The following is an 11,468-nucleotide window of genomic DNA, read 5'->3' as shown; positions in this document are numbered from 1 at the left end:
TAATCATATGGTGAAAGGTAACTATGTGCTACTCCTTAAATGAGGGCAAATCACATCCCTATGAGTTAGCTTTGTGGGACTTCTATAATTAATCCTTCTTTCCTCCATTTGACTCATGCTGCTCCTCAGGGGAGGAGCTTCCAATTACAAATATCTCTGCTCTGGCACAAGGAAAAGGTCGGCTCCCTCAGTGCTCTGGAAAGCCTCTATGGATCTGAGCAGCCTGTGGAGTGAGGAAGATGACAAGGACACTAGGTGAACCAGCATGAGAAAAGTGGATGACATTATCTCCCTCTGTGCTGGGTTGTTGTTTTTTTTTTTTTCCTGGCTTTCCCACCCCTCATATATTTTGGAAAGAAAAATACTGGTGCTTGTGAGTTTATACAAAGGATGAGGGCAGGTCTGCATAAGCAAAACAACAGTTGCCCTCAGGACTGAATTTTGGCCACAGTTGTAGCTGCTCATCTTCATTGCACTTCTTAGTGATATGATACAGAAGAACAACTGGGGGGGAAAAAGGATGAGGGGGGCTAAACTGTGCATGACTAACTTATTTTTTTGCCTTTAAAAGTACCACTCTACATTATTCAGCTTCTCTATATTATTCAGCTTCTCTATAATATTCAGCTCATGACTTTTTTACTGCCACTTGTTTTCAACACTTTGCATACTTGCAAAATTGCCTGCATACATAGCATGGATTATTTATGAAGTGGCTGTTTCTTATACAAAAAATTTGTGCCAAAAAGCAATCACTAGAATTTCATTAGCAGTCAGAAATAGATAAAGAACATCAATATCCTACACTGAACAGGGGTCACAGCCTAACTGTGCTGAGCATCTGTAAATCACAGTGAAGACAAGGGAGCTGCAAGTTCACAGCTCTACTGGACCATGCCATGCAATTATTAAACTAATCAGATTACAAAGTAAGAACCAAATATCATGAAGGTTCAACCAAGTAAATAATGGAATTTGAGCCCAGCATTGCAACTAAAATTAATTATTGCTCATAAAAACCTCTACAGAGCCTTGTTCACAGACAACTCATTCACATTTGAGATTCAGCTTTGTGTATAGCATATGGTTCTTAACATCACAGAAACTTTGCCACAAAAAGCTACAGTCATCCAAATGCCCATGTGAAAAGGACAGATTTCATTTGGAAAAGTCCAGACCAGCAACACAGTTGTTTCTACTATCTATACTATACAGGTATATTTTTTCATCAAACTGTAAATATTGCTATTTTTACACTTGAGTTTGTTGGTTTTATCTAAACTGTAATGGAAGATACTGAAGCAACAATACAGTATGCTGACTTTGACATTTGAAAGAATATAACCTCCTGCTGATGGCAGGGTATTAACACATTGAGCTCCCATCAGCACTAGTGGAAATGGCACTATGAACTCCCATGCACTGACTGACACTAGGGTACACTTGGAGCTTCACAAAAACATCTGTCAGGAAGATTTTTCTCTCTGACAATTAAGTTTTCAAATCAGAAAATAAAATATTGTTTCTGGCGCATTCTAATGTGGCTTCAGTAAAAAAAGGTTAGAAGTGGTTTGAAATTTAACCATTCATGAGTGGAAGTTCTGCTTTTTAAACCAGAACTATCATCCTACGATGAAATGAACTGACATTATGTACAGTGTGAAGAATTACAATCTGTAATGGATGAAACTAACAGAAAAGGAGAAAAAAGTTTAGCATGGCAGTTCTGGTTGCACACAGTTATGAACCAGATATGCACTGAGAATTTATAAATACCAGTATTTTAAATTACATAGAAGAACAATGAAAACACATAGCAATAGTTTTGACTTGATAAACTTAACGGGAACCATTTAGGGTAGATGCTAAATACGCACTGCAAGAATTTGTGGGTTGCTTTATTAGATATTTTCTTATTTGCTTCTAAACATACAAACTTGTCTGAGGAGAGACCATATTGTTTCATAAATTTAGAAGATCCCCCCTAAATTCCTTTTAAAATTAATCGTATGAGCTCTAATGTTGCCTACCCAAGTGAAAATATAAGACTGACTTTTGAAAGGGAAAGCAAAGCATAGCTTCTGTTTTAACACCCAGCAGAACTCAGGAGATAACAGGTAACCCTTTAAAACAATTATCAAACTAATTCACACAAAGATGTAAAAGAAAAAGCTATACAGTTAGTTCCTCAGAGCAAATTTGTTGCACTGAGATTATGACAATAAATACCATATGAATCAGTACAATTGGCCATTATTTTGAAGAGTATTTTGATAATACACAAATGTGATAACAGGACTTGGGGTTTCTTTTTTTTTTCTCCTGTTTTAAAAAGAATTAGAGGGGGAAAAATACGCTGACAATAGGCTGTAACATGTAGTATGACTAAACCTAACCACACAAAAATTTCAAAGGAGGTATGCTGTTTCAATCTACCTTTAATTAACAAACTGAACATAAAATCATGGCAAACATGACAAATTCTGGGTAAGATAACAAAAAGACCCTGAGCAACATTATAAATCTGTGAGAACACTGATGATTTTGATTTTGGAAATCTTCCTTAAACCATTCGATTCATTTTGGTCACTGGGGTTTTCTGTTTATAAAAAGGTCAGTGCATCCTGTGGTTTTGATATGAACCCATCACACACCATTTAATGAATACACCTAAACCAACGACAGCATCGCGAGAATGCCTGGAAAGTAACACGTTAAGGAGCGTCCTCCTAGCTGCCAATCAGACATCACTGGGTGATCTTGCTCTCTGAGACAGGTTAGAAGGAATACAGCCACAACAGATGAGCCAAAGTGCTTTCTGTATCTCCTGGTTTCTAAAAGCATATATTACAGGATTGATGATGGAATTGTAGGTAGCTGGCAGGAGGGTGGCATAGGTGTATATAGAAGGGTAGGTGTAATCTGCTATTAAAGAATAGAGCGTAAAAGGCATCCAGCAAGCAGCAAAAGTCCCCAAAATAATGGCCAAAGTAGACACTCCTTTTCGGGTGGTCACATAGTGGGAAGTGGCCAGGAAATGGTGTTGCAAGGCAATCTGATGGGCATGGCGCATCACGATTTTACAGATCTGAATGTAGAGCTGCAGCATGAGGGCAAACATAAGCAAGAAAGAGACCGAAAGAACAGCTGCATTATTTTTAGTGAGTGGTCTGATAACACTGCAGGTGGATTCATCTCTGAGGCAGTTCCATCCCATTACAGGCAGCAGTCCAACACAGATAGATGCTCCCCAGAGCAATATAAGCATGACATAGGTAAAAGTGACAGTCCTCTCCGAATTGTAAGTCAAAGCGTAATACAATGAGAGATAACGGTCAACAGTAATAGCCAGCAAGCTACCAACAGATGCTGAGAAAGAGGCAACGATCAGTCCAATCGTAACCAGTTTTGTAGCTTCTGATTGCAGAAGGTATGCAAAAACGAAATTGATGATCAGTCCAATGCCTGCTAAGAGATCTGCCAGCGCCAGGCTGCCTATCAGGAGGAACATGGGGGCACGAAGACTGGGGTTATGGAAAATTATAAGAACCACAACGGCATTTTCGCAGGAGATAAGGGTCCCTGAAGTACACAAGACAATGTCCCAGGGGTTTACCAGAAGCTCTGGCTCTGGGTCTACGACAGGAACCAGGGAGGAGCCTGTGGCTGAGGCATTCTCGGTAGAGCTGGCTTCTACATGATCCTGAGGCAGCCAGCTCAAATTAACCTTCAGATCTTCATTCATTTTAACCCCTGTCTTCTCCAACAGAAAGACATGGTTTTTAATGTTCAGACACAGCACCGGACACAGCACCCCCAGAGCATGCAATGCCCTAGACAAACAACACCACCAGCCTAAATGTGCAGGCAGGCACTTGTTACATAAACGTGACAATAGAAAACAAACAAAACAGAGAGGGGTATTTTAAACTGCCCGAGATTATCCGCTAAAAGGACTCACACACACAGGCTGAGCGCTCCTAACGGCAATTCCCTTCACCTGCATAGACAGAAGGCACAGCCATGGGAAGGAGCCCATAGAACAGCAAACCCCCGCCCAAGCGCTGCAATTTGGGGTGGGGACCGGCTGCGGGGCGCTGTAAACCCCGTTATTCAGCAGCCACCATTTCTAAGTGGGGTTCTTTCAGTCACGGAGGGAGCGGTCGGGGTCGGGGGGGGGGGGGGGATACATCCTTCACCGACCCCCTGTGAGGAAACCCCGCCCGGGCTGACGACGGGGAGAACTTACAAACTCTACGCGAAACCCACACACACACACACACACACACCACCACATACCCCAGCACACACCCCCCGGCGGCGGTCACCTGGGCTCTCCCCCGGCGGGTCGGAGGAAGGAATGAAGGAGGAGGAAGAGGAGGAGGAAGAAGGAGGGAGGAGGAGGAAGAACAACAACAACAGAGGGCTGCCGCGGTCCCTCCGAGGCGGCAGCGCGACCCGCCGCCCGCACGGCGCGGCGCGAGGCCGAGGGCGCAGCGCAGGTGCGCGCCCCCCGCCCCTGCGCGCGCGCCTGCGCAGGTGCTTCCCGCCGAGCCGCGTGCGCGGGGTTGCGGGGGGGGGAAGACCGGGTGGAGAGAGGAGCGGGGAGGGGGGGGCGAGCGCCTCCCCCCGCTCTTCCCCGCCCCTCTCCCCCCCCCCCCCCGCCCTACCCCCGAGGTACCGCCGCGACCGCCCTGAGGCGGAGGGGGGCTTGTACCGTCCGCGCTGCCCGCAGAAGTTACGATCATGGCATCATTTAGCTTGGAAAGGACCTTTAAGAGCGTCGACCCCCAGCAGTGCCAAGACCACCACTAAAGCATGTCACTAAGGGATTCATCTGCACGGGTTTTGAACGCTTCCAGGGACGGGGATTCCACCGCTGCCCTGGGCAGCCTGTTCCATACCTGATCACCCTTTCAATGAACACGTTTTTCCTAATATCCTATCTGGAGCTCCCCTGCTGCAGCTTGAAGCCATTGCCTCCTGTCCTATCTCTTGTTACTTGGGAGAGGAGTCCGGCCACCTTCTCACTCCGTCCTCATTACAGGCAGTTGTAAGAGCAATAAGGTCCCCCCTGAGCCTCTTTTCCTCATAAGTCACTTGTTAGGTGTTCTGAGTACATGGAGGTGAAATCAAGTGGCTCTGAACACTATAAGGCTATCGTAGTCTTTGCACTCTTAGTAGGCACGTGAAAGAAACAACCCTATGAATGCTACAGACTTGGGGAATAGTGGCTGCTCAGTGGAAAAGGACCTGAGGGTGCTGACTGAGAGCCGCTCAACATGAGCCAGCTTGTGCCCAGGCAGCCAAGGAGGCAAATGGCATCCTGCCCTGTATCAGACATAGTGTGGCCAGGAGGGCCAGGGCAGTGATCGTCCCCTTGTACTCAACACTGGTGAGGCTGCACCTTGGATCCTGTGCTCAGTTCTGGGCCCCTCACTACAAGAGGGGCATAAAGGTGCTGGAGCGGGTCCAGAAAAGGGCAACAAAGCTGGTGAAGGGTCTGGAGAGCAGGTCCTATGAGGAGCAGCTGAGGAAACTGGGGGATACTCAAAACCTGATGGCATGTTCCTGACTGACCATGCTTTGAGAACCAGAATGGACCAGACCATCTCCAGAGGCACCTGAAAGCCTCAACCGTTCTGTGATGCTGTGGTTCATATGAAAATGACAATATAAGTGTAAGAGATTTAAAGGAGGGATGCACAGTACAAGGTCTAGAGCAGGTAGCACCTACCAGCATGCAGAGAGCCTGGTGAGGAAGCCTGGGCATGGGGATGCCTGCTGTCTTCAGAAGGTGACGTTAGGGACACATGGCCAGATTTGCAGAGCTGTTACATATTGGATAGTGCAGGCAACCCAATGGGACTTGAGTGTGTTAGAGGCTGAACTTGCAAAGAAGCAACTGGGTCAGAGGAACACCGAAGAGCTTCAGACACCAGATCATGTTTGCATGCACAAGATAGTCTCCCGGGGTCCACTACATGTCAGTGGAGAGAAGCGTGTCCTTTAGGACACAACAGAATAGGGGGATGGGTTGGTCTTTAGAAGAGCCTAGGCCATTTTAAGAAAACGTGCTTTGTCCTCGTTTACACCACCATGTATCTAAATCATTTTGGAGAATCTGGCCCTGGTGAGTGACTGGAATCTGAAGAGAAGTATTCCTTCTCCCTTGCTGAGTAACAGGATCAGCATGTGTACATCCTCCATTCAGGTCTACCTCAGCCGTTGTGATACCTCGCTGGGCGATTCCCAATGATTCATTCATATTTCTTGTGACCCATCTGCTTTATAACATGGATTAAAAATGGATATTACCTTGCTGCTGATCGGTGTCTTCCTGATTTATCCACTGATTCCTTATGTGTGATAGTGTAACAAAAGCTTTCTTCTGCTCTATAGTGAGTATATTTGGTGTGTTTCAGCACTGGCATTCTTGCATTTAGAATGGTGGCATTAAAAATGTAAAAGCTTCGCTTCATCCTGTTTTAACATTTGTTTCACAAATGGAGAAGACCAGCATTTCAATTAAATATTTTAATTTATAACTTTGGAGAGCTGTGTTTATTCACTTAGTTAATTTGCGGATGATTTCCATTCCAATTACAGCACGTTATAAACAAGCTAATGCTTGTATACTGTATTGCCACTTTGTCTCTTTTTAGTGAGATAGGGGACTGTCGTCATTAGGGCAGATGGCACAGGCATGGATTTCACCCTGTAGCACTACAGAACAGTTGTAATTTTGAGGAAAATCTCTTTTTAGGCATTGTAAAGATTAACAGATGCAAAAACTAGTGATGGGTTGTCATTAAAGAGCTCTTGCACCACTGCCTTGCTACTGATTCTTGTCTGTTGCTCTTGGGCGTGCTGATTACAGATGTTTGCTAACCTAGCTAACGCAGAACAGCTTGGTGCTGGAACAGGAAACAGAGGTCAGACTGTGCTGGCTTTTGGGCTGGAGCTAGGATCCCTGCCTGATACTGTGACTGCATGGTGATGCACAGAGGCACTCCTGCCTATCTTGGGTAACACAATACAACTTTGCATAATACTGCAATATCATGAGGCATCAGCCATGAGGTGTACTGCTGTTATCTATCTCAGGGCATACTTTGGAAGTTACTCTTTAGGCAGTCTGTGGTCTGTCATGTCCAGGAAGTCTGGATGAGTTCAGGCACATGCACTTCTTCACTTTGGGTAGCTGTGACTGGCAGTATATGGAAACTGCTCCTTCAGGGCAGTGCCCCAGCCATGTCCTCCTGAGAGGCAAGTCTGTTTCCAGGATCCTGTGTACCGTGGATGGGAAGCCTGCTCATACAGCCGAGAGATGAAAAACCTCACCTGGTCCAGTGACTTCCTGATCTGAACAGTATGAGCATCAGGCTTTGGAATGCAATGAGGGAGTATAGAGCTGTCCATAGAAACCAGACAGCACCATTCAAAGATGAAAATGTTATCCCAAAGTAACATTGGTATGCTCTTCACCAGGAGCCTTACCAGCTATCAGGCCTTCCTTCAGCAAATCCAACAGACTTCTCTTATTCCTTCCTAAAACCCATCATTCTTAATCCCTTTTTATAGGCTCCTAGATTTTAATCCATATAGCAGCCAAAACCACCCTCAAGGAGCACCTGGTCAAGTGACGGTCCTCAGTACACTCTTACCTGGAGTTATTTTTCCTTCAGATTTTTCCCCATACACAGTCTCATAGTATCTTAAAAAAAAAATAAAATTAGTAAAGTTCATATTCTAGTAACAACTCATGCATGTAGTAATGGTGAGCTCTATAAAGGAAGTGTGAAGAGCCCAAATATATGACAGCAGCCTGCGTGCATTTTAGAAATTGTTTTAGTTAGAATTTTCTTTCAGGAGATTTAAAATCTTTAAGTTCCCCAGTGGTATGAAATAGGAATTTTAAATATCAGAAACACATTAAAGCTTTGAACAATTAACTTATTAAGCACAAAATTTGTTGAAAAACAAACATCCAGTAAAGCAGCAAGGTAACATATAGTATTCCATAGGCGTATGTATAAAGAGTTGTTATAATGTTTTTTTCTGTCACACTGAGGCAGTATTAAAGTACTTACAGCTCAGCTACTGTGTTCCTGAGCTTTTCTCTGCAATTCCTCTTTCGCTGAGCATCAAACATTTCAGATAGCAATATAAATATGGGCAAGTTTTGCTTTCAAATGTGCACCCATCTTCTTTATGAATGCTCTCTCCCTAGCTTGGGCTTGCCTTTAATTGCCTTAAGGATACTCTCCTGCAAAGTGAGAAGTGACTTGAGGTTCTGTAACTCTGCTTGTCACTTCTTTTTAATTCCTCTTTGCCATTTCTTGTTATTTTGACACGGAGCTAGCTTCACTTCGATTTACTCTTCAGTGTTACATGAGTGTCATTTAGACACTCAGACCATGTAATGAGCCAAACTCTGCCCATGCACAAAATTGTGCAGTTATTACTGACCTTTCAGAATCTTCGAAATGGAACACCCTGAGCACGGCACAGCACATTTTACCTGCCACTGGTGAACCGAGTGTTGAAGCCTTCACTTATATTTTCTGAACTGCTAAGCAAGCTGAAAATAGTTCTGAGTATAACTAAAGGTAGGGTTATGCCTTTGGGTTTATTCCCTTATCTTAAATCAGTCCTTTGTCCATTTTGGAAGGAAAGAAAGAAAATGGAGAATAAAAGAACACTTCCCAATCTATATCAGTATAATAGAAAATAAGTCTTGTCACACAGACATGATGTTATTACAATGGGAAGATATATTTTGTTCCTCCGCAGATGCAACAGATTTTTGAAAGGCACTTGTCTTATCACATGTCATTATAACACAAGTACCAATTTTCATTAAAATACTTGTGCAGGGGGTTAATACCTGTTTTGCTACAACCTCTTGCAGCACTAGCTTCCAGCAGAGCCTGTGCCAGCCTCACAATTACTCAATAACCTACAGGACCACTGAAAAAGAATGGACATGTTACAAAGATGGATATAGTGGGATGTGAAGAGAAAGGCAGTGCACTGAAAGGGAGGCTTTGGGGCGCACAGCTTGGTCAGACAACTTGCTTTTTAATACATTTAGCTAAATGCATAACTGTATCTAAGAAGAGGTGATGTAGTTGTAACTACATCATGGGGATTCAAGCACTAGAAAACATTGCACAGGAGGTAGTTGGTTGTATACAAGTTCCCTGTGCAGAGCTGTGACAGAGAGGGCTGCTGTGATATAAGAAGAATCATTAACAGACACAGGGAGGTAATATTGTTTCTGGATAGGGAACTAACGAGATCAGTGTTTGAAAGCTGAGTGCAGCTCAGGTCAGCCTGTTTTAAAAAGCTACTGAGAAATGAGAGACAAAGTGGAAAAAAAAAAACCACAGAAATTATACTGATTACCTTAGAAAATATCTCTTGGTGAAGGATTTATAGAAGTTACTCTCTCCAGTGAGTTTAAAAGAAGATCAAGAGATGACTGGATTACAGTGTATTTTCACAAGAGTTTTGCATGGCTCTTGAATTTAACAGAAAAGAGTATCTGGAAACCTTTTCCCTTGGGTGCCAAATGCTCTCAGCATCCAAGGCTACTCTGGGTTGTCTTCTGCTAGTGGGCTCCTTTCTTTCCTGTCTGATAAACAGCTCAATATTCAGTGTTTTCACAATAATCTGTTTCCCTGCATGTACATCTCATGCTTTTTTTGGTAGCTACTGTGACTCTTTCCTGCTTCCTTTAACACAACCTACTGATTTACTTCTTCTGCATATGTACTTTAAATAACCTTTTCTCTTCTGTTTTTGGATGACTTATCATGGCTGGATTTTTCTGGAGCTGAGGACAATGCACTTTGTTTCTACTTTCGTGTGCAGCTTTTGGCTATTACATCCACAAAAAGTGCTTTCCTGACAGTCTTCATTTGCTTATTGGGAACAAAAAGTAAGACGAATACAAGAGGCACTGAGCTCCTTTAGGCCACCACAAAGTACTTGAAGTTCTTCAAAAGACCACAGAGGACATGAGCGGTGTGCTCATTTCATGGGGTTCTTAGCATACCAGACAAGCATAACAAAAATACTAAAAGGTGTGTGTTATCCTGGGAAAAGTTTGTACTATACACCGTTATCCTGACTGTGTTGAAGTGGAGAGGATGGCTTGCAGCTGTATTGGCTTGCTCTGCTTGCCGCCAGAGTAATAACCCACAGTTGAAAATGATTTGAGGTATGTTGGTAATTCTAGTTATTTTAAATGAGTTAATGGGCATCATGGCTCTTAAGAGCATGGGGAATATTTACGAGAACATTTCTGAAAAGTGTGTTCAGTTATAATAGATGAGACAATCAACTTCTCTGACAGAAGGGCAAGCGCTATATTGCCGTGACATACAGAGGGTGATTTAAATGTTTATGCTTGTACCTTGGTGGAAACTGTGGTAACAATGCTTAAAGATAATGTTGCCACATTTGAATGCAGGAACTAGCAACTGTTGCAGGCAATGCTTCCAGTGTCTTAACAAACCCCTGTGCTGATCAAGTCGCAAAAGAAAGCATGGCATCCCTGAAACTGTAAACTCACAAATGTCATCTAAAAAATTATCCAGGTGAAATGTACTTCAGCGCATGCCATGGAAAATGTTAGCAATGTGCAGAGGTTGGGTGAGGGGTTGTCCAACATGATGCACTCCTCATGCAGAAGCTTTATTAACAGTGATCATAGTTAATGATGCAGAGAGTTAGAAATAATCACTGTTAGCTTTTACATGAAAGGAATGTTCTTTTAGATAGAATAAACTTCTTAGCCAGACCTCTCAAATCTTAAATGTTAATAATTTTACTGCCATACCAGCTCTGGGTGCCATATATGACCATGCTTATAGAACAGCAATAGCAGAACTGGTTTTAAGTTTTCTGTCAAGACATGATGACAAACACAAGTTAAAATTTGTGCTTTGTTCCACCTGTCATCTTGAAAAGATGGAAATATATATATATATACATACATGTGTATATATTTATTAGGGGTTGCATGAGTGAAGGAAAGAATTCTGGACAGGAGCAGAAGATTTTCAGTCCACTTTGTTGAAAGGGAGCACATTTAAATCTGCCCTAGATTGACAATGCTAGTCTCCACTCCTTTCTTCGCTTTCCTAGTTACTTCCTGACTTGGACACTAATCACCATCCTACCTGTTTTTCAGAGATTGTTCTCCAACTCAGACCTGTTTGTTTCCCCGCATTCAGACTCGATCTATGCCCTTTAGATTATGATACTGCCTTTCTTGACCACCTGCATGATGATAGGTCTTGCCTAGTCTCTCATTATTGTAGCATAATTCTATCCAAGCTCAACAGATGCAGCCTTCTCCAGCTGGTATCATTCCAGAATGCTGCTTGCAGAGGTCACTTTCCTAGAGCAGTGCTTTCAACATTTTAATCCTCTATTAATAAACCTCCACTGATCCT

At 43.2% G+C, this 11,468-nt stretch overlaps 1 protein-coding gene across 6 annotated transcripts; it reads right to left on the bottom strand.

Annotated features, from left to right (window-relative positions):
- Nucleotides 1-2,114: 2,114 nt before the first annotated feature.
- Nucleotides 2,115-4,455, bottom strand: GPR12 (G protein-coupled receptor 12). 6 transcript variants are annotated; one of them, XM_065675863.1, is made up of 3 exons: nucleotides 4,300-4,455; nucleotides 3,962-4,000; nucleotides 2,115-3,757 (listed from the first exon to the last, which is right to left on the bottom strand). In XM_065675863.1, the coding sequence occupies exon 3, from the start codon at nucleotides 3,743-3,745 to the stop codon at nucleotides 2,741-2,743; it is 1,005 nt and encodes a 334-aa protein (XP_065531935.1). In that variant the 5' UTR covers nucleotides 3,746-3,757; nucleotides 3,962-4,000; nucleotides 4,300-4,455; the 3' UTR covers nucleotides 2,115-2,740. The 6 variants fall into 6 exon arrangements, with proteins under 6 accessions (XP_065531935.1, XP_065531932.1, XP_065531933.1 ...); XM_065675860.1 differs by having other exon boundaries at nucleotides 4,329-4,455; XM_065675861.1 differs by lacking the exon at nucleotides 3,962-4,000.
- Between the last annotated feature and the right edge of the window lie 7,013 nt (nucleotides 4,456-11,468).

This window comes from Lathamus discolor, chromosome 4 (assembly GCF_037157495.1).
Source record: "Lathamus discolor isolate bLatDis1 chromosome 4, bLatDis1.hap1, whole genome shotgun sequence".
NCBI classification, from domain to species: Eukaryota; Metazoa; Chordata; class Aves; order Psittaciformes; family Psittacidae; genus Lathamus; species Lathamus discolor.
This window is presented reverse-complemented; position numbering and strand designations above follow the sequence as displayed.